At 44.0% G+C, this 23,512-nt stretch overlaps 1 protein-coding gene across 2 annotated transcripts; it reads right to left on the bottom strand.

Annotated features, from left to right (window-relative positions):
* Nucleotides 1–361: 361 nt before the first annotated feature.
* On the bottom strand, nucleotides 362–19,756 carry LOC123775148 (carbohydrate sulfotransferase 11). Of its 2 annotated transcripts, XM_069319170.1 has the most exons (6): nucleotides 19,198–19,723; nucleotides 10,691–10,870; nucleotides 8,428–8,621; nucleotides 3,716–3,916; nucleotides 2,912–3,091; nucleotides 362–665 (listed from the first exon to the last, which is right to left on the bottom strand). In XM_069319170.1, the coding sequence occupies exons 1-6, from the start codon at nucleotides 19,525–19,527 to the stop codon at nucleotides 509–511; spliced, it is 1,242 nt and encodes a 413-aa protein (XP_069175271.1). In that variant the 5' UTR covers nucleotides 19,528–19,723; the 3' UTR covers nucleotides 362–508. The 2 variants fall into 2 exon arrangements, with proteins under 2 accessions (XP_069175271.1, XP_069175272.1); XM_069319171.1 differs by lacking the exon at nucleotides 2,912–3,091 and having other exon boundaries at nucleotides 19,198–19,756.
* Between the last annotated feature and the right edge of the window lie 3,756 nt (nucleotides 19,757–23,512).

Here is a 23,512-nt window from a genome sequence, read left to right as displayed (position 1 = left end):
CTTTACCCACTAGTTTTTCTGGAACATGACCCACCACTTGGTTAACAACCAAGTACCCAATTACTATACTGGGTAAACATGGGCGAACAGTTAAGGCTTGACACCCGATCAGTCTTCCCTGGGCAGGACTCGAACCTAAACAAATAGCTTAAGAGATGCAGGGCGTGTGTTACCACTGTCACAGACTAAATAATTAATAAGTTTGGTGCCGCCTTTTAGTAATTACCACGAGCATAGCTCATTTGCATTGCATTTAGTTTAGTTAACTATATGGTATTTTGTTACTTATTGTCTTAATAATAATTGTCAATAGGAGTAGACTATCAGTCAATAATACATTTATTTCAATTAAATAAAAATCTGAATGTGTGAATTTATTATTATACAGATTTAAAGATGAGGCCCAGGGAAGAGCAGCATCTTTGTGCAACGGCAGAGCTAACAGATTTTTTTATTATAAATAAATTAATCAATATTAGAATTGTCTTGTTTTATTGAGGAAGTAGTGTTAATCTGCTCTGGCGATGTCGTAGTATGGCTGCGGCGAGTATCCAAAGAGTGCGAAGTCTGGTTGATAGAGTTTAACCACATCTTGGAGCAGAGAAAGAGGCACTTGGCTAAAGTAATGGTGGGTAGCCTCGCTCGTCTTGTTATACATGTCAAAGCTGTTGGAAAAAAAATGAAATATACTGTATATTGTTAAGGATTAGTCTTAACCAAAAAGAAATCACATTAACATTATGTATCAATGAGAAAATCAGTAAAAGCCATGATAAGGATTTGAACCTGCATTATGGGTTCTCCCAAGCATAACCAACTCTGCCAGGAAATGCTCAAAAGCAATGCAACCTGGGATTCGATTGAATCCTCGATGGGATACCCAGTTAGGGTTTCACGCATTGCATGCACTCTGGCTGTGGTATAGGAGTTTTACCTGCGACGATTCTCTTAAAATGCACAAAAAATAACATTAATGTGATGTAGTTAGATCAAGTTACGCTGGGTGAGACAGGTGAATGTGCATTTGTACATGTTACTTTTTATTTTTATGTAAGTGATTTTATGAGAATATTAGTAAGTGTACTTATCTAATTGTGCTTGCGGGGGTTGAGCTCTGGCTCTTTGGTCCCACCTCTCAACTGTCAATCAATTGATGTACAGATTCCTGAGCCTACTGGGCTCTTGTCATATCTACATTTAAAACTGTGTATGGAGTCATCCTCCACCACATCACTTCCTAGTGCATTCTATTTACTAACTACTCTGACACTGAAAAAGTTCTTTCTAATGTGTCTGTGGCTCATTTGGGTACTCAGCTTCCACCTGAGTCCCCTTGTGCGTGTGCCTCCCGTGTTAAATAATCCATCCTTGTCCACCCTGAGAATTTACCATAAATTTTCTGACCATAAATGGTCAGAAAACTGGCAAATGCTTTTTAATATCGAAAATGCAAGACCTTGCATGTGGGGCATAACTCACGTTACAACTTTCAAATTAACAACATTATCTTGATGAAGAAAAGGATAGAATCCACTATATACTATCCATGTACAGTATTTAAAAGCAATTCTGAAATTGGAAAGCATAGCATAGGCTCCTCGTACAATACTCTTTATATAGTCCTCGGGTGATAGTTTTCAATCTTCAACCCCCACTCTAGATCTTTCTTTATCATAATTTTTTTAAAGCATTTTTACATAATTTGTAGGTTGTGTGTGGTCTATTTTCTCTTGTTCCACATTCTATAACAAGACATGTATTCACATTAAATTTCATTTGCCAAGTGATGTTCCATACACTTATTTTGTCCAGGTCTTCTTGAAGCATATGACAATCATATAAATTTCTTATCTTCCCCTAGTATTTTAGTATGCCATCAGCAAACATAAATTGCCATCCATACTTCCGTGGAAATAAACTTTTTAAGACAGCTCATAGCCTAGTTGATAGTGCTACAGCCTCACACGTGTGGGGGGTCAGCGGTTCGAGACCCATACAGTCTAGGTGAATGGAATCAGCAAACATGTTCATATAATTTTGTATTTCTTCTCGTAGGTTGTTTATGTAGACGATGAACATACTGTTTACACGTAAGTTCTTGCACTTACTGGTGCAAGAACTGAACTCTGTGGTACTTCACTCGGGATATTTCTTCAGTCTAATACATTTCTTCTGATTACTGCCCTCATTTTGCTATAGGTTAGAAAATTTTTCATCCATGTTAGAAGCCTCTCTGTCACTCATCCAGTGTGTCACCCCATCTCTGCCAACTGCTTTATTCCTACTTAGCTCCTTGAGCATTTTTTTCCACTTCATCTCTATACACCTCTGTGCTCTGTTGTTCTCTGGAATTCTTTGTGTTTGGTTCTTGCCCTCTAGAAATTTCTGTTGAACCAGTCTTGATTCCTTGTTCTGCATCACTGTTTTGGTATCATTTTTGTTGTGACTATAATCATATACTTCACAAAAGTTGACATACATCTCATTTACTTTCTTAACAGCAAGTCTTTCCAATCAAATTCTTAAAGAAGCGGTGAGGGGTGGAGAGTAGTGAGTGGTGAGGGAGGTTGGAGACAGGAGAGATGTTGGGGAAGAAAGCCAAAGAGAGAAGATAAGTGAAAAAAGACGAGAGAGGGGCAGATTAGTTGAGGGAGAGGGGGGGGGAGGAGACCTGGTCACTATCGGGTACCCCATCCAATTAATTATATAACAATTTTGATTTACATGCATATAATGCAAAATATTGCTGTTAATTGACTCCTGCTTAAACACATTATATACAACTTATTAACTTCATTGTATTTTTTAAAGTGCTCTGTTAACTGCATCTGGATAAGAATACAGATACAGACTGTACAACTGTTATATGCAGTGTGTGAAATACTAAACTGGCAATACGCAAGAGACTAACTTTGAGGCGTGAGTGTGCATGTTGATGAGTCCCCGGAGGCCCAGGTGTTGGATGAGGTACTCTTGGTCCCTGGTGAATGTCTCCACCTGGGCGATGAGGTCGTAGTGCAGTTGACACGGAGCACACGCCTGCCAGTATGGTCTCCAGTGCATGTTTACTGGCGGCTTCCCGTTGTTGTCCCTGCAACACAGTTCACTGTCACCACCTTTGCTGCCTCTTTCTCTTTCACCTTAATAACCTTAATATTAGTAATATCTTACTAATGCTTTTGGCTCTGTGAACAGGCATGGCAATTGACAGGGTAGATAAAGACGGATAAATTAACACTTGCACAAGGGAGCACAGGTGGAAGCTGAGTACCCAAATGAGCTACAGTCATTAGAAATAATTTTTTGTGTCAGAGTAGTTACTAAACGGAATGCACTAGATAGTGACGTGGTGGAAGCAGACTCCATACATATACACAAATGTAGATATAAGATACCAATGGGTTCGGGAACCTGTACACCAGTTCATTGGCAGTTCATAGGAGTTGAGACGAAAGACTATACTGTATATATTTCCCCCAAATAAAAGGTATTCAGATCAAGTTTTTCTTAAACATCTATAACTGGTAAGTACAGTATGACATAAACAATCGCAATCGTTCTCTCCCTACACCACCATTTTACCATTAGTGCACCACCACCAGTTCACCTGTAATTCACTACCAGGCCCCACTTGTTCGTAAGTGCACGTGTAGAAGAGGTCAGTGTGGGAATCTACACCAGTCTCACCACAGGTAGAAGAAGGCAGATAACTAACCATGCGTTCTGAGCATCGTCTTTGACCTTCATGAGAAATTGTGAGAAGGAAGGAAAGACGTGATCCTTCTTGTGTGCTTGTGACCCACTGCTGATCTTGGAGTCCTTCCTAGCTGGGTTGGGGTCCAGATACTTTGTGGATATCGCCCGCTGGAGCTTCTCGTGGGGTCCGTTGTAGGACCTGAACCTCAGCATTTTGTCTCTGTTGGCATATTCATACGTTTAATATTTTAATTCATATTTTTACTTCCCACTAAAAGGATATTAAAAAGTGATCGAGACATATCATTCTCGCCAGCGTCAGAGAATGTTATGTGAGCAACACTGGGCACAGTTTTTGCAAGGCATCAATCATGCAACATCCTCATCCCAAATACGGAATAAAATAAAACATTTTTCGCATCCTAGCAGTCGTCAACTTGCTCACCACTCATCAGCAGGCTACGCCGACATATTGCTCCAACAATGTGCAAGCGTTGCCAATATAAGAAGCCTATCCCTGCATTTACAACACTATCTCATTAGTACAAATATATATCGTAACTTCAATATTGAAATTGCTTGTAGTTAAATAGCTCCAGATAATACTATTACATGAAGTGTGATTTTTTACTTTTTCAGTCGCACATTCATTCCTTTGCTGCCCGTATCTTTGTGAGTAAATGGTCACAGTCTATTCCATTTATCTCCCCCAAATGTTCTGCTTTCTCTTTCAGATCTAAAACATGTATTGGACGCTCCTTTTTGGCGATTTTAAGTGTCGGCATATGTAAGGAGTGGTGATTCCCGTGGCCGCCTTCTCAAAACTTTCGTCATCTCTTCTTCTTTGTCTCTTCTGAATTTAGGTGAGCGAACCCATGTTGACGCACAGACCTGCACTTTTCATGTCTTCATCTTTCTCTCTTCTACTTATTTATTTAGAGGTCAGTTGGAGGGTTTTTGATGACCTCTATAACAGTGACCATTTCCCCATCCTCGTATCCTTTTCTTTCCACCCTCCCCCTCACCTTTCCTAAGTTGCGGTTAGAATCTATTCATCCTCCAAGCTACTCTTTCTGACCTGTCTGATCTGCCTCTCCCTCGAGCCCTCCTCCTCCTTCATGACGCCATATTCGACGCTGCCCTCCGCTCTGTTCCCCACCACCTCGCCAGGCACAGGAAGTGACTTTCCTGCTGGAATTTGGAACGTGCTCGGGCTGTAAGCGTGCAGCCTGGAAAACACACCAGCGCCGACACATATCATTCTTTTATTTTGTTTTGGGAGGCGAGTGCAGTGGCCCATAGGGCTGGAAATCTTGTGTTTCCACCCCTTACAGTTGACGCCGCTCTCCCTCAGATCTGGAAGACAATCTGCAAAATAGCGGGTAAGTTTGTTCCAGGTATTTTACCCATCCTTCACCTCCATGGTTTTGTCGTAGCGGATCTTGTGTCGGTCGCAAATGAACTGGATTCTCACTTTTGGACTGTTGGCTCCGGTTCTCATCTTCCTCCTAAGTTTCTTGCTCGTGAGCCCCTTATTGAATCTCGTCCCTTAGACTTTCGCACCCATATAGGGCACCCAGCCCTATAATGATCCCTTGTCTCTTATCAGAACTCCGGTCTGCCCTGACCTGCAGTTCTTCAGCGACCGGTGCAGACGGAATTCATTATGAGATGAGTCATCATCTGTCTCCTTGCGCCTTTCAGTGTTTGCTGAATATTTACAACCGTATTTAGGAGGAGTCATCAGTCTCAGAGGACTGGCTTCAGGTGGTTGTTCTTACTATATTGAAACCCAGCACTCGTGGGACGTCCCCTAAGGATTTCCACCCCATTGCCCTGACGAGTTACATCTGCAAACTTTTTGAACGTATGGTCAATGTACGTCTGATGTGGTTCCTAGAACAATTTCGTCAACTATCCCCTTCCCAATTTGTCTTTCACAAGTGTCGTAGCACGACTGATGTTTTGGTGGATGTGGAGGTCTATATTTATCTTGCCTTTGCTGCGAAGACTTCCATTGTTGCTGTTCTTTTTGACCTGGAAAAGGCTTCGACACTACCTGGAGATATATTCTATCCCAACTCTGATCTTTTGGCATTCTGTTTTATGTTTTGGAATCAGTTACTCAGAACAAAAAGTTCCAAGTAGCACGGGCTATGGTGAGCCTGTAGTGAACTTACCTGGCACAGGAGCGGGGCTATAACTAGCTTTTTGGCCTTCATGGCAATCTCCCTTTCTTCCTTAAATGCTTCCTCTCTAGTCGTTCATTAAAGTGAGCCTTGGTAGCACTTCCTCTGACTCTTTTTCAACAATATGAAGGTGTTTCCCGAGGTAGTGTTCTGAATATTACTCTTGTCCTGGTTGCCCTCAATGGTCTTCCTTGCTGCATTTTCCTTCCTTCTGGCATTTTCTCGGCCATTTATATGACGATCTCATCCTCTGCTGTCGGAGTGATGCTTCAACTTGAGATTGCTACCGTGTCGTCCTCTGACACCAGTCATGGTTTCAAATTCTCTTTGACCAAGACCTGTGCTATGACTTACTCGTAAGGTCATTCTTCGTCCCCCTTTGTCGCTCTATGGTAGTCTCCTTCTGTGTAAAGATTCTGCTAAACTTTTGGGATTAATCTTTGACACTTGTTTGTCTTGGTCCCCCCATGTGTCTTACCTCTGAGTTGAATGCTCTAAAGCCCTTACCTTAAAGTCTTGTCCCATACTTCCTGGGGAACTGATAGACGCACGATCTTCTATTTGCAGTGTTCCCTTGTGCTATCTAAACTGTATTATGTATGCCCTGCCTTCTCTGCCTCTCATTCGGTCCTTCACCGTCTTGATGCTCTGCACCATGCTGGGTTGTGCCTCAGCTCTGGTGCCTTTTGTTTGCCCCCTATCCAGAGCTGTATGTTGACAGGGACATCTTGTCGCTCCAGGATCATCGAGATCATTACTGCCTTCGTTACATCGCGAGGTCTCTGCAACATCCTCATTCTCGCGTTTGCCGTGCCTTGGCTGTTGCCCCTCCAGTGGGCCCAGTTACCCCTCCAGTCCGGTGGGCCCTGCTGCCCCTCCAGTCGGCCCTGTGGCCCCTCAGGTCAAGTGGGCCCAGTTGCCCTTCCGGTCCAGTGGGCCCTGTTGCCTTTCACCACCTGTCATTTTCTGTTCGCATGTCTCGCTTACAAGCCTCCCTTTTTCTGTTCGCATGTCTTGCTTACATGCCTCCCTTTCAGTTTGTGTTGGCAATGTCTCTCCTCGTGTAGTTGCATCCTTACCTCTCTGGCGGGTCCCACTTGTGAAGTTTTGCAAGGCTTTGACTCATGTGATAGAGACTTCTACCCATTCTCTTGTTCTGAAACGCCTTTTCCTTGAACATTTTTCTTTGCACTCACATTATGTTGCCCTCTTAACGGATAGGTCCAAGTCTGCCGACGGTGTTGAATACTCTGTGGCCTTTCCAGATCAAACCTGTATATGCCGCCTACCTCCAGAGGCTAGCATCTTCACGGCTGAACTGTATGCCATCTTGTATGCCCTTCTGGTGCTACATAGCCTTCCCGGCTTGGTGCTTTCTTTAATAATTACTTATTTACTTGTATGCCCTTCGTCGATTGCGTTTCTGTCGTCAGCGCTCCTTTGTCATAGTGGTTAACTCGTAGTGCTCTCATGACTTTGGAATAATTTAATCCTATACATCCTGTGGCAGTAGAAATCCAATAATGGTTGTTTCTCATCTCTAGCAGGTTTAAGGAGGTTTAGTGTTGCTGGGTTCCCAGCCATATTAGTATTTCCTTAAATGAGTGTGCAGACACTGCCGCTAAGGAGGCTATCCGCACTTGTCCTATAAATATATTGTTTCTGTTATTTAGATTTATATAGTCACAAAGAAAATGGAGGAGAGGGATGTAGTGGTAAAGATGGTTGAGATGTTTAGGTGGGTGGATGAGTAACGCACCTGTAGGTGGGTGGATGAGTAACGCACCTGTAGGTGGGTGGATGAGTAACGCACCTGTAGGTGGGTGGATGAGTAACGCACATGTAGGTGGGTGGATGAGTAACGCACCTGTAGGTGGGTGGATGAGTAACGCACCTGTAGGTGGGTGGATGAGTAACGCACCTGTAGGTGGGTGGATGAGTAACGCACCTGTAGGTGGGTGGATGAGTAACGCACCTGTAGGTGGGTGGATGAGTAACGCACCTGTAGGTGGGTGGATGAGTAACGCACCTGTAGGTGGGTGGATGAGTAACGCACCTGTAGGTGGGTGGATGAGTAACGCACCTGTAGGTGGGTGGATGAGTAACGCACCTGTAGGTGGGTGGATGAGTAACGCACCTGTAGGTGGGTGGATGAGTAACGCACCTGTAGGTGGGTGGATGAGTAACGCACCTGTAGGTGGGTGGATGAGTAACGCACCTGTAGGTGGGTGGATGAGTAACGCACCTGTAGGTGGGTGGATGAGTAACGCACCTGTAGGTGGGTGGATGAGTAACGCACCTGTAGGTGGGTGGATGAGTAACGCACCTGTAGGTGGGTGGATGAGTAACGCACCTGTAGGTGGGTGGATGAGTAACGCACCTGTAGGTGGGTGGATGAGTAACGCACCTGTAGGTGGGTGGATGAGTAACGCACCTGTAGGTGGGTGGATGAGTAACGCACCTGTAGGTGGGTGGATGAGTAACGCACCTGTAGGTGGGTGGATGAGTAACGCACCTGTAGGTGGGTGGATGAGTAACGCACCTGTAGGCGGAGAGAAGACGGTCCAGTGGGTGTCTCACTATGATCATCTTCCTGGCCTTGGACAATATGCCTTGTCGTTCCTTGGGGTTCTTTGTCAAGGTATAGATCTGGCGGGCGCGGGCGTGGAGGCTTCCCTCTACCTCTTCCTGGCCCGCCAGCAGCAGCAAGTTCTTCACCCAAGTTGTTGATGCTGACTGAAACACCAAAATGTTTATACATTAACCAGATGGCACTTAGGTACACAGTGTTGGTATACAGTATCCAGGTAACACTTAGATACACAGTGTTAGCATACAGCCTTCATTGTCCATATATTGTTTTAAAACAGTTTACGGCTGTTATCAATGTTGAATCAAGGTCGATCAATGTTAGCGATGTTGAACGTTGATTGAATCTTCCCTCCCATTCTCCATCCCTTCCATTTAAAGGGAGGGAAGAGGGAGCAATGGAAAAACAGGAGGGAGGGAGAGTGAGACAGAGACAGATACCCAAGCAATGCCAGATATCCCCGTCTATCTATAAAAGTGTGTCTGACCGTTTGTTAGTCCCTGGAAGGTTGGAAGCCAGCCAGGGTGGTCGAGGGCAGCCACTATGTCACCCTTGAAGGGGACTCAGCTGATAGTTCATATCCACACCTTCACCAAGTTGGTGGATAAGATATGTGAAACTGTAAAGCTTTCCATTCATTTAAACATTAGTATATTCAGATATTGACACTAACAATGAATTTTCAGATTAAAGATTTGTATTCTTGGCACAACCTTTCTCGTTACAGTGATGTGCAGAAGGGTGTGTGGGGGTAGGGAGGATGAAAGGGTGTGTATAAAAAGGGAGGGTGTGTGGAGAGAAGATGGGAAGGTGTGGAGGGTGTGTGGGGAGGAGAATACTTCCCAGTAATATGTTCTTACCATGCTGTTACCATGACAATGCAACACTGTCACGGTAACAGCACAGAATGCTGGAGGTGATAACAAATCAGTATTAGGCCCACCTAAGACGTCGTGCAAGGAAGGTCTACGATTGGCCTTGGGACGTCACTCTCCGACTAGTGGCCTCTGAGACAACATCTCATCTTTTGCTCTGCACCACTGATCGATCTCGCCTACTTGATAATGTGCCAGTAGAACTGACTCAATATCCCAACAGAGGTGTTGTCCAGTGGGACAACACTTCTGTTGTCCCACTGACTCCACAGGACAACACCAAACTCAATATGTTGAGTTTAATCCGGCTGTAATATTTAATAATTTAATAATTTGTTGTAAAATTTAATAATTAAATCCGGCATTTAATAATAATGTTGAGTTTGTACGGCTTTAATCAGGCCGAAACGTTCACTTTCTTTCACATTTCTCTGTGGATTTTCCGCATAAAAATGATCAGTGTTTTGTGATCGTCAATTGCATATATATATATATATATATATATATATATATATATATATATATATATATATATATATATATATATATATATATATATATATATATTATATATATATATATATATATATAATGTTATATATATATATATATATATATATATATATATATATATATATATATATATATATATATATATATATATATATAATGTTATATATATATATATATATATATATATATATATATATAGACGATGTTATATATATATATATATATATATATATATATATATTATGTGTGTGTGTGTACATACACGGGACCGTGTATGTATTCATACATACACGGGACCAAAGAGCCAGAGCTCAACCCCCGCAAGCACAACTAGGTGAGTACATACACAAACATTCTTAACAGGAGGACGGGCTGCCGGAAACTAGTTTCAAGTTCTCACAGAAATATCATAGCCTAGTGTTTGAGTTTCTGTCATTTAACTAAGAAATAAATGGAAATGTGCAGAGATAATAGAGGCGGCCATACTGGTGGTGCGGGCGGGCAGGGCACGCCAGCACGAGCCACACACACACCACAACAGGGAGATTGCACCGTTATCTCTACACCCTGGCACAAGATGCAGTCCAGAGGCATTACGCGGGCAGACGTTCCTCCGTGCGGTAATTAGCTTGTTCTTCACTGCGTTGGTACATCAGCTAATTGAACTTTATGGTGCGGGACAAAAAGAAAAAGAGCTGAAGCTCAACGCCTGCGAGCACAATTAGTTGAGTATTATTAGGTAGCTTATCTCTACTATCACATTTCACACAAAATTAATATAATTTATTGTAAGAGAATATTATAAATGTGGAAAATTATTGGGTTACCTTAAATATGGGGCACCAGACGATGTTGTAGTCTGGGAGGGAGAAGAGGTTGTAGTAGACGGGTGAGAGGTTGGGGATGAGCGGGCGGCCATGTTGGGTCTGGAACTGCTGGCAGGCCGCTTCCAGCACCCTCCTCCGCTCAGACATGACAGCCGCCACGCGTCCACACTCTTCCTCTGTCTGGACCCAATACAACTGATATTAGTTTCATACTCACCTAGTTGTACTTGTGGGGCTTGAGCTTCGGCTCTTTGCTCAATTAAACTGCCCTCAGCTGTCATTTAATAAAAATAATAATAATAATAATAATTTATTTATAAGAAGGTACAATGGGTTGGTAAGATCTCATTAGATTAGGATTGGGATTTTTACATTCATGCAAAGTCACTAACACGCATAGTGTTACGGGCAGGTCCTGAATCTTAATTAAACTGGTGTACCGGTTCCTGAGCCTATTGGGCTTTCATAACTACATTTGAAACTGTGTATGGAGTCTACCTAATGAATTCCATACTAATGCAGTGACCACATCACTGCCTAATGCATTCCATTAAAATTTAACTAGTCTGACACTGAAATACTTTCCAGTGTCTCTGTGGCTCATTTGGGTACTCAGTTTCCGCATGTATCTCCTCCTTCGTATTCCGTCCATGCTTAATAGTTTGTCTTTCTCCACCCTGTCAATTACTCTGAGAATTATGTATGTGGTGATCATGTCTCCCTGAAGTCTACTGTCTTCCAGGGACGTGAGGTTTAATTCCCTTAGCCTATCCTCGTAACTCGTACCTCTCACCTCTGGGACTAGGCTGGTGGCATACCTCTGAATCTTTTCTTTGTCTTATGTTTAGGTATGGACTCCAGGATGGAGCTGCATACTCCAGGATTGGTCTGACATATGATATACAAGGTTCTGAATGATTCCATACACAAAAGGCAGTTCTTGCCTTTATGTTGGCCAATCTAGCATATGCCGCTGATGATATTCTTTTGATGTGGGCCTCTGGAGACATGTTCGGTGTGATATCAACCCCCAGATCTTTCTCTCTACTTGACTCTTGAAGAATTTCACCTCCCAGATAGTACCTTGTGTTCAGCCTCCTGCTCCCTTTTCCTAATTTCATTACTTTACGCTTACCTGAGTTGAACTTTAGTAGCCATTTTCTAGACCATTCCTCTAATTTGTCCAGGTCGTCCTGTAGTCTCTGCCTCTTCATCTGTCTTGATTCTTCTCATAATTTTAGCATTATCAGCAAACGTTGAGAGGAACGAGTCTATACCTTCCGGAAGATTGTTTACATATATCAGAAACAGGATGGGTCAAAGTACAGATCCCTGTGGGACTCCGCTGGTGACATCTCTTCACTCTGATGTTTCCCCCCTAACAGTTATTCGCTGTTTCCTGTTGCTTTAATACTCCCTTATCCACTGGAGCACTTTACCTTTTACTCCTGCCTGTTTCTCAAACTTTTGTAACAGCCTCTTATGGGGTACTGTGTCAAAGTCTAACAGTCTAAACAAAGTCTAACAGTTTCTGACAGTCTAAAAAAATGCAATCTGCCCACCCTTCTCTTTCTTGCTTATTTTTTGCCGCCTGGTCATAGAATTCTATTAAACATGTGAGGCAGGATTTACCATCCCAGATCCCATGCTGGTGGTGCGTTACAAAGCTATTTCCCTCCAGATGCTCTACAAATCTCTTCCACACGATCTTCTCCATCACCTTGCATGGTATACAAGTTAGGAAACTGGGCTGTGGTTCAGTGCCTCTTGTCTGTCACTCATTTTGTATATTAGGACTACATTAGCAGTCTTCCAGCTTTCCGGTAGGTATCCTGTTTCCCAGGACCTGTTACACACCATAGAGAGTGGCACACTTAGTGCTTCTGCACCCTCTTTTAGTATCCATGGTGAGATTCTGTCAGCCCAACAGCCTTTGTCACATTCAGCTAAAACCAATTCCTTTTGACCTCATGACTGGTGAGCTCAAAGTCCTCCAAGGTTGCTTGGTTTACTGCCTCCTCTCTTAGTACAGGGACACCAAATATGTTATGTCTATCATCAGGCAGGAACAATGGTCGCCTCCCTGTCCTTCCTCGAGGGTGACCTCCCTGTCCCTTCGTCGAGGGTGGCCCCATTACACCTTCCTCGAAAAATGGAGAGAGAGAGAGAGAGAGAGAGAGAGAGAGAGAGAGAGAGAGAGAGAGAGAGAGAGAGAGAGAGAGAGAGAGAGAGAGAGTGTGAGTGTGAGTGTGTGTTGCCTGGATCAATATATTCCAAATTGTTCAGTATTTCGACGAGGTCAGCAATATCATGTATGGTTAGCAGTGTTGCTAGCCCTGAGGCCCTCAACTGTTCCTGGTATGAGAGTTGACTTAGTTCTGGGATGATATTATTTCCCAGTGTTGAACTTTCTGGAAAACATTTGTCTTCCTGAAGATGAGGTCTCCATGCATGATACAATAATGCAAGTGGGGGCGCACCAGAGATTTATACAGTTGAATAACTACCTTCTTTTCCTTGAAGTCAAAGTTTCATTTATGCGTATGCAGGTCATCAGTGGCAGTAGTTATCAGTAATGACATCATAGTATTTTGTCGGAGTAGGGGCCAAATAGATCATGGAAGGTGGGAGCAGTTTGGGAGTGGTGCAGGTTCTAGTGCGATTATGGCGCCGTGCTCCCCCAGGAAGGAATTATAACAGTGGTGGAATCACTTCAGGGGAAGAGTCGGTCACCAGTGGGGATTTGGGAAACGTCTTAGGCAAGGAAATAGCCGGGGTGTGGAAAGGATGGGAAGGGTGTGTTGAAGGTGCACCCGGGTCTGGACCCAACCCTGCTGGAGATATTGAGCGTAATCTTCCATCAAGGTCCGACTCAAGGGCCGTGGCTGCCCACCCCACCAGCCTCATATAAAAGAAACATAAACTGTAGTTCAAACACAACCCCGCTCCTGTGCCAGGTAAGTCCGCTACGGGCTCACCATAGCCCGTGCTACTTGGAACTTGTTCCAAGTAGCTGAATCTATAACAACAACAGCAGCAGTTCAAACACAGCCCCGCTCCCGTGCCAGGTAAGTTCACTACGGGCTCACCATAGCCCGTGCCACTTGGAACTTTTTGTTCCAAGTAGCGAAGCTTAAGCAACAACAACAACAACAGTTCAAACCACGGGCTACTCATGCCCGTGCCACCTCTTGGGTGGTTATCTTGAGATGATTTCGGGGCTTTTTAGTGTCCTCGCGGCCCGGTCCTCGACCAGTGGCTTAATCTTTATCAATCAATCCATCAGTTCAAACTCCCCATTAGACTGGTTGACTGTGGCCATCCCGGCCGACTGTCGTGCTGACTCCCGTGACACTCGCCTAGCTGTGAACACCGTGTGTGACCCATCAACACACCGGTCTGACCAGCCTTATGGTCTTGGTTTGGTGGGTCCACAGACTCCATCCCCGGATCTACAGTATCAGCTGTTGATACTGATAATGACTCCAAAGAGCTTTCACTTCCGGGCTCACCATAGCCCGTGCTACATAGAAATTTTGTTCCAGTAGCTGAATAAAAAACAACAACAGTTCAACCACATTCAGTTACAGCCCCGCCCCAGCCTCAGGCCCCAGTTACAGGGGCCTAATAGCTGAGTGGATAACGCTTCGGATTCGTAGTCCTGAGGTTCCGGGTTCGAACCCCGGTGGAGGCAGAAACTAATGGGCAGTTTCTTTCACCCTGATTCTTCTGTTCATCTAGCAGTAAATAGGTACCTGGGAGCTAGACAGCTACTACGGGATGTTTCCTGGGGATGGGTAACAAAAAGGAGGCCTGGTCGAGGACCGGGCCGCGGGGACGCTAAACCCCGAAATCAACTCAAGGTAATCTCAAGATAACCCCGCTCCTATGCCAGGTAAGTCTACTACGGGCTTACTGAATCTAAAACAGCAGCAGCAGTTCATCGGGATCACTGTAGCCCGTGCTACATGAAAATTGTTTTTCGAGTAGATGAATCTAAAACAACGACAACTGCAGTTCACTGCCCTCCACCTACAGCTCAACCCGTCCTCGCATACAAAGATCCAAGCTCGTTAATCCAGCCGCCAAACCCCCTCTGTTTATGAATGAAAAACGGTTTACACACGACTCACAACTGGTGACGTCCGAACACTTCCGGAACAGGTGCTTCGCTCACGTCCTCACGTCCTCGTCCTCCGGAGGACGTCCTCCGTGTGAGGAGGACGGCCGCTGCTTTAACCAGCCTAGTGTGAGGACTGGTTGCACTCACCATGAAGCCCAACAAGGCTGTGTACAAAAACAGAGAGGTATGGAGGAGAGCCAGGTGTGGGAGTAGTAGCCTGGCAGATATGGAGGAGTGCCCGGTGTGGGAGTGGTAGCCTGGCAGGTATGGAGGAGAGCCAGGTGTGGGAGTAGTAGCCTGGCAGGTATGGAGGAGTGCCCGGTGTGGGAGTGGTAGCCTGGCAGGTATGGAGGAGAGCCAGGTGTGGGAGTAGTAGCCTGGCAGGTATGGAGGAGTGCCAGGTGTGGAAGTGGTAGCCTGGCAGGTATGGAGGAGTGCCAGGTGTGGGAGTGGTAGCCTGGCAGGTATGGAGGAGAGCCAGGTGTGGGAGTGGTAGCCTGGCAGGTATGGAGGAGTGCCAGGTGTGGAAGTGGTAGCCTGGCAGGTATGGAGGAGTGGCAGGTGTGGGAGTGGTAGCCTGGCAGGTATGGAGGAGTGGCAGGTGTGGAAGTGGGAGCCTGGTAGGTGTAGAGCAGTGGTAGCCTGGCAGGTATGGAGGAGTGGCAGGTGTGGGAGTGGTAGCCTGGCAGGTATGGAGGAGTGGCAGGTGTGGGAGTGGGAGCCTGGCGGAAGAGGAGTCGGTGGTGGTATTACCTGGGGCAGTAACGGGACCTTCACCCCGCTGGCCCACATCCACCAAGACGCTCGGTCACCCAGGGTCTCCACTGTGTCGACGCCCTAGCCACACGCGGCGAACACACACATTTGTATGGGTTATCTTGAGGTTATCTTGAGATGATTTCGGGGCTTTTAGTGTCCCCGCGGCCCGGTCCTCGACCAGGCCTCCACCCCCAGGAAGCAGCCCGTGACAACCTCAGTAGACTCGTAGATTTTTTTTTTTTTTTTTTTTTTTTTTGAGATATATACAAGAGTTGTTACATTCTTGTACAGCCACTAGTACGCGTAGCGTTTCGGGCAGGTCCCTGGAATACGATCCCCTGCCGCGAAGAATCGTTTTTTCATCCAAGTACACATTTTACTGTTGCGTTAAACAGAGGCTACAGTTAAGGAATTGCTCCCAGTAAATCCTCCCCGGCCAGGATACGAACCCATGACATAGCGCTCGCGGAACGCCAGGCGAGTGTCTTACCACTACACCACGGAGACTGTTCTCCGGATGTTCTCTGACTGAATGTTAATACGGCTGGACACAGGCTCGGCTACAAGTGCTGACACCAACTCTCTATGTAGATGTTATTTGTTATTATAGGTGATCTTTGTCAGGACAACTATATATTATCATACCCTACGTCACTATGACATGGAATGAGGGAAAACATCAATAATTTAGAGACTAATGCACAAGAATTATCCAAATATTTCACGGAAAATTCTATAGTGCTAAAATTGGTTGCTCACTCTCCCTGCTAACTGTAGGAAGTAACTGAGTGTAACCTATCCACCGCTGCCCACTGGATGAGGGGCGGTGTTCAGGACAAACATATCAATTGTGACACTAACTCTCCACATATGTCAGTTGCTTAGTTTAGAACCTGTACTTGAGGTCGATCTCGAACCCATTGTTGATGTGACGACTTATACTGAATTTTGTAACTAGCTCATCAAGATTGTAACTTGCTTAACTAAATTAATTGTGGGGTTCAGTCCCTGAGCCCATTATGTGCCTCTGTAACCCTTTCCACTACCGCCCACAAGATGGGTATGGGGTGCATAATAAATGAACTAAACTAAAAAAAACAAAAAAACTCTCTCCCTCCCTGCACTCTCAGGATGGGTGCCGAGTGCATCATCAACTGACCACTTTACAACATATGTATATTGCTGAGTTTAAGGAACATTTGAGTACAGTTCCCGAAGCCATTTTCTACCCTTTTCCCACATTCACACGCACCAAGTTTGGGGTTCATAATAAACATATTAGGTTAACATTAGCCTAAGTTATCCCAGTCAGTGCTGCTGGCTTGTATTACACCGTTAGCAATGTTGTCAGTTTTCTCGCTTACACGAACGACACTTCTCATGCTGTGATGCAGTGCTCTCCACTGTTCTACACCTACCAGGCTACTACTCCCACTCCTGGCACTCCTCCATACCTGGCAAGTTACCACTGCTCTACACCTACCAGGCTACCCTCCCACACCTGGCACTCCTCCATACCTGGAAGGTTACCACTGCTCTACACCTACCAGGCTACCCTCCCACACCTGGCACTCCTCCATACCTGGAAGGTTACCACTGCTCTACACCTACCAGGCTACCACTCCCACACCTGGCACTCCTCCATACCTGGAAGGTTACCACTGCTCTACACCTACCAGGCTACCCTCCCACACCTGGCACTCCTCCATACCTGGCAAGTTACCACTGCTCTACACCTACCAGGCTACCCTCCCACACCTGGCACTCCTCCATACCTGGAAGGTTACCACTGCTCTACACCTACCAGGCTACCACTCCCACACCTGGCACTCCTCCATACCTGGAAGGTTACCACTGCTCTACACCTACCAGGCTACCCTCCCACACCTGGCACTCCTCCATACCTGGCAAGTTACCACTGCTCTACACCTACCAGGCTACCCTCCCACACCTGGCACTCCTCCATACCTGGAAGGTTACCACTGCTCTACACCTACCAGGCTACCCTCCCACACCTGGCACTCCTCCATACCTGGAAGGTTACCACTGCTCTACACCTACCAGGCTACCACTCCCACACCTGGCACTCCTCCATACCTGGAAGGTTACCACTGCTCTACACCTACCAGGCTACCACTCCCACATCTGGCACTCCTCCATACCTGGCAGGCTACCACTGCTCTACCACTACCACCACCAGGCTACCACTCCCACACCTGGCAGGCCACCGGAAGACATCGTCTAAACTTAAACTTACCATTATGATCATTGCTGTCTTCTTATATGCTGTTAATCTGCTGTATGGTGTTTATTTATCTTGTTTAAATTGCCAATCAAGCTGTCAATGTAATCAATCGGAGCTTTAATATACCAATGTGCTTTAATATACTTACTATTCTCTCTCATCTCATTTTTTCTTGCAATGTATCTGTTATCATTTATTAATTCTGCTTGAATTTACCTACTTAAAATTATCTGTTAGATTAAGGACCTGCCCGAAACGCTACGCGTACTAGTGGCTTTACAAGATTGTAAATACTATGCTATGTATTCTCACAAACCCAATGTACCGTCTTGTATATAAATAAATAAAATAAAATAAAATAAACTTCATTGCACCACATACAGTCATGTGCCTCTTTGTTGAATGTCCTAATTTTCAGGATGATGGTAAGTCTTGCTTTCCTCATGTTCCTCAGGGTCAGTTGTCCCTAGATAGAATTCTTGGTGAATCCTGTACCACTGACGCCCCTCGCCTGATGTTCTTTTCTCCTGGGTTCATGAGTGATTATGTTTCGCGCCTGTTGAATGTCCCGCCACGCAGCCTCTGCTTCAGTCTCCCAGGGCCGCCTTTTGATTATTACTTAAACATTCCCACTCACGAATAGACTTGCTCTTGCCTAGGAGATGATGTATAGACCCGCTCTTGCCCAGGAGATAATGTATAGACCCACTCTTGCCCAGATGATGTATAGACCTGCTCTTGCCTAGGAGATGATGTATAGACCCGCTCTTGCCCAGATGATGTATAGACCTGCTCTTGCCCAGGAGATAATGTATAGACCCACTCTTGCCCAGATGATGTATAGACCTGCTCTTGCCTAGGAGATGATGTATAGACCCGCTCTTGCCCAGATGATGTATAGACCCGCTCTTGCCTAGATGATGTATAGACCTGCTCTTGCCCAGGAGATAATGTATAGACCCACTCTTGCCCAGATGATGTATAGACCTGCTCTTGCCTAGGAGATGATGTATAGACCCGCTCTTGCCCAGATGATGTATAGACCTGCTCTTGCCCAGGAGATGATGTATAGACCTGCTCTTGCCTAGATGATGTATAGACCCGCTCTTGCCCAGATGATGTATAGACCTGCTCTTGCCCAGGAGATGATGTATAGACCTGCTCTTGCCTAGGAGATGATGTATAGACCCGCTCTTGCCCAGATGATGTATAGACCTGCTCTTACTCGGGAGGCGCAGGCCTACTCTTACACAAATAATGTGAGGTTGAGGCCTAATTTTACACAAAGAAGATGAGGTACAGGCCTATTCTTACAGAGAAAAGACGAGGTAGATGCTTACTCATACAGAAAGAAATTGATGTATAAGCCTATACTCTTACCCAGGATGAGGTAAGGTTGAGCACTTGATCCCTCTGATACTGGTCAGGATGCTTATTGTGGAGCCTCTGAGGCGGGGCCAGCCTCCCTGCAGCGGTGGTGTTGACGCCGCCTCCGTCAGCAGCAGCCAGCGGCGCCGCTGTCCTCATACTGGGTGATGACTGGTGATGCTGCTCGAGGTGGGTGTCAGCGAGGTGCTGGAGGTGTAGTTTAGTGTTCTCTAGGCCAACGTGCACCATAGTCAGCACACACAACACGCCGCTCACCATGGCGGTAGTGAGCACACACCGCCGCACGTCGCGGCTGACGCCATAACATCCACCACACATCATTACCACCTGGAGGAGTGTCTCCTGCCGCACCACCACCACCACCGCCGCCTCAACACACACTGAGGCCCAGCTTGACCCACGGTTGCCAGATGTAAATTGCTCAAAGTAGCGAGCTGACTCTCTAAAAGTAGCGAATTTGTAATAAGAGTAGCCCAATTTTTTTTAGTGAATGATATGGGTTTCAAAGTAATATATTTTGATATATAGATTACAAGAGTACACTACACGATGTTAATTGTTTTATTAATATTATTTCTGCACATACACACACACACACACATATATATAATAATATACATGTATTTGTACTCATTGACTTTGTGCGCCCCTTGTGGGACTTGAAGTAGAGGGAGGTAGAAATAGTCATAGCTGCTATATCCCTTTGAGATGTCTTTTTTTATTGTCTTAATAAACATACTTGAACTTGAAGTGGACTTTAATGTTTTTTTTTTTGGCATTATCCGTATCCTGATCCCTTTAGAGTGCTATATAGTCGTAATGGCTTGGCGCTTTCACTTGATATTTCCCCCACCCCCCTGAATAATATTACGAGAGCAGTATTTACGGGCTATTCATGCCCGTGCCATTTCTTGGGTGGCTTAATCTTCATTCGAGAGCAGTACGTCCTAACCAGACATTATATGATGATATCCTGAACAGTTGATAAATAAATTAAGTAATTGCGGAACTCCAGATATCTAATACTTATCATAAATGGTATAAAACCTTATCATAAGCCAAGGGATTTGTAGATCAGTGAAAAAGGGAATTCGGAAGTAATAATAACACAGCTGATGCCATCTGTCGGCAGATAAGAACACTATCAACTGGCTGGTCAACAGTGGCCATAAGATACAGCTTACGCCATCTGTTGACATCAAATTACACTTATAACAAATTACCCTGCAAAATACAACTAACGCCATCTGTTGCTTTTCCAACGCACTATAAATAGCCAAACAGCAACCCATAAGGCGGGTTGTTGTGCTCGGGTAGGAAGTTCCAAGCTCCGCCCACAAAATGGTATGGGGTGCATAATAAATGGCATATCATTGGCAGATATTCTTTGTTGACATTCACACAACAGCCAATCACAGGAAGGAATCAGCTAAAGGTGCCATCCACTTAATAAATCATCTTTATTCAGCACAACATCCTTGCTTATGACATTCTGCTTCAACTTTAATCTACCTAAAAAGTGAAATGTTAAGTATTTAAAAGTATTAATATAGGAATAATTAAATACTGCAGAATGTAACGGGTGTTACAGAAACATGGGCTGGCTACTTATCTTGTGACGTCATCAGTGGGGGTTGCCTCACACAAATAATATCGGCGATACAATGCCTCCATCCGCCTTCTTATTGGTCTACATTATTCAGTTAGATGGAAATTTCTGTCTTGTATAAAACAGAAATTGTTGTTCTTTTGTACAACAACAAGGTTATTGAGTAAAAGGACGTATTTCTTATTTTGCATTTTATTCATATAAGCGTTGGCATTCCCCGCAACAGCCAATCACAGGAAGGTATTTGTTGGAAACTCTGCCTTCAACAAAGTTGCTTCCTAATGAACTCTAACAATAAATTCGTTTAATAAACGAGTATTTAGGGGCAAGCTACAGATGAACATTATAGGATAACGATGTTTTAGCTTGCAGCTTCGTTAGACAGAATCCCTGGTCTTAATTTCAAAAATAAAGAACTAGAAAGCGTATTTTATTGCTAACTTTTCGTGAAATAAATCCCAGCCTCATATTTGCGAATATTTATGCATTGATTTTTTGGCTTAAGTTCTTATCATAATCCCTTTTGCAATCTCAACACCATCTGGCTCGTATCTTGTAACTATCTTCGTTACTTAGCCTCAAAACCTTACATTTGTCTTACATATCCTCAACAGTAGATAAAAAAAAAGCAATTGCAGAACTCTAGTTACCTAATACCAGCACGGTATAAAACCTTATTATAAGCTACCAGACGTGTAGATCAGCGTTTAAAGTAATAATAATACATTAGTATTAATGTATTATTAAAATAATAATAATACAGCTGATGCCATCTGTCGGCAGATAAGAACACTATCAACTGGCTGGTCAACAGTAGCCATAAGATACAGCTTACGCCATCTGTTGACATCAAATTACACTTATAACAAATTACCCTGCAAAATACAACTAACGCCATCTGTTGCTTTTCCAACGCACTATAAATAGCCAAACAGCAACCCATAAGGTGGGTTGTTGTGCTCGGGTAGGAGGTTCCAAGCTCCGCCCACAAAATGGTATGGGGTGCATAATAAATGGCGTATCATTGGTAGATATTCTTTGTTGACATTCACACAACAGCCAATCACAGGAAGGAATCAGCTATAGGTGCCATCCACTTAGTTCTTAGTTCATCTTAGAACATCTTAGTTCAGCCCACCAGTCTTGATTATGGAATTCTGCTTAAACTTTAATCTACCCAAAAAAAGTGAAGTGTTAATTATTTAAAAGTGTTAATAAAGTGATAATTAAATATTGCAGGATATAACAGATGTTATATAAAAATGGGCTGGCTACCTAACTTGAGACGTTATTATTGGGGGTTGCCTTGACACAAATAATGATACACGGCTCTGCCCTCTTATTCCAGTAAATTATTCAGTTAAATGGAGATTTCTGTCAGGTGCAAAACAGAATTGTTGTTCTTTTTCACAACAACCTTGTTGTTGTGCACAAGGACCTATTTCTTAGTTTAAATTTTATTAATAAAAGAGTGTTGGTATTCCTCGCAACAGCCAATCACAGGAAGGTATTTCTGGAAGCTTGGCCTCCTTATGGACTCAGCACATCGCTCTAGCTCATGGCTCTCTGTTTCATCTCTTGTATATACAAACTATGACTTTTTTCGATTACTGTTATAACTGATAATATGAGATATAAAAGTTTTTACACAAAATGACTAAATTCTACCACTAAATGGACTTTGTCTGATATACATACAAACATACACCAATTTATTACCATTCATCCATTATTAATTTCAAATGTAATGTGTACTGTAGTTTTTTTCGTCTCGCCATTACTTGGTGCAAGTTGTCTATTTATCGATCTCTAAATGAACTAGCTAAATGAATTGTGGGGTTCAGTCCCTGAGCCCATTATGTGCCTCTGTAACCCTTTCCACTACCGCCCACAAGATGGGTATGGGGTGCATAATAAATGAACTAAACTAAACTATCTATTATCTTGTATTTATATTTACAAGTTTCTGTGCCTGGAAGAAAACTCTGCATTGAATTGGGACTAATTTATTAAATAATATTATTTAGTATTAATTAATATTTACAATTATTATTAATTACAACTATTTATAGCTTAGTTACTATCATGTAACTCGCAATCGTACATTCTTAACTTTAATAGGCCAAATTAGCACATCTTGCTTTTAAATTAGCCCAAAAAGTAGCAAGTAGAGAAATTAAAAATTTGGGAGCGCGGGGCTCTCAAAAGTAGCCCAATCTGGCACCACTGGGCCTAGCTTGACCCACACACTCCCACTTGCCGGGGGAGAGGGTACTCCCCTACCTGAACGCACCACCATCTGCTCTGTTGTTATAGATTCAGCTACTCGGAACAAGTTCTAAGTAGCACGTGCTATGGTGAGCCCGTAACTTCTCTTAAGCAAGCCAGTGCAGTGGCGTTTTTAATAGTTTTCTTGTATATACATTCAAAGCTGTATCGGTTAGCTTCGTCACCTTCCTCGTCTATCTCTTTCACTCATTTATCACTCTAGTCAAACAGTTCCTTCTGAAATCAATTTCAATTTCTTTCTTTATTATGCACCCCATACCCATCCCGTGGGCGGTGCTGTAATGGATTACAGAGCACATAATCGCTTCAGGAACTGAACCCTCTAGTTCGTTTGCTAAGCAAGTAACAATCCTTTGTCATTATTTACACAATTATTAATGTTATATATACTCGTACACATACTCATAC

Source organism: Procambarus clarkii, chromosome 92 (genome assembly GCF_040958095.1).
Source record: "Procambarus clarkii isolate CNS0578487 chromosome 92, FALCON_Pclarkii_2.0, whole genome shotgun sequence".
In the NCBI taxonomy this organism is placed as follows: domain Eukaryota; kingdom Metazoa; phylum Arthropoda; class Malacostraca; order Decapoda; family Cambaridae; genus Procambarus; species Procambarus clarkii.
This window is presented reverse-complemented; position numbering and strand designations above follow the sequence as displayed.

Bases quoted from the DNA above. Each gene is read 5' to 3' on its own strand.
- LOC123775148 (XM_069319170.1), bottom strand. From the start codon at position 19,527: ATGATGTGTGGTGGATGTTATGGCGTCAGCCGCGACGTGCGGCGGTGT. The intron at 10,871-19,197 runs GTAAGAGTATAG...TATTGGGTCCAG, and splicing joins TCAACCTTACCTCATCCTGG to ACAGAGGAAGAGTGTGGACG. The intron at 3,917-8,427 runs GTGCGTTACTCA...ATATGCCAACAG, and splicing joins CGTCTTCTCTCCGCCTACAG to AGACAAAATGCTGAGGTTCA.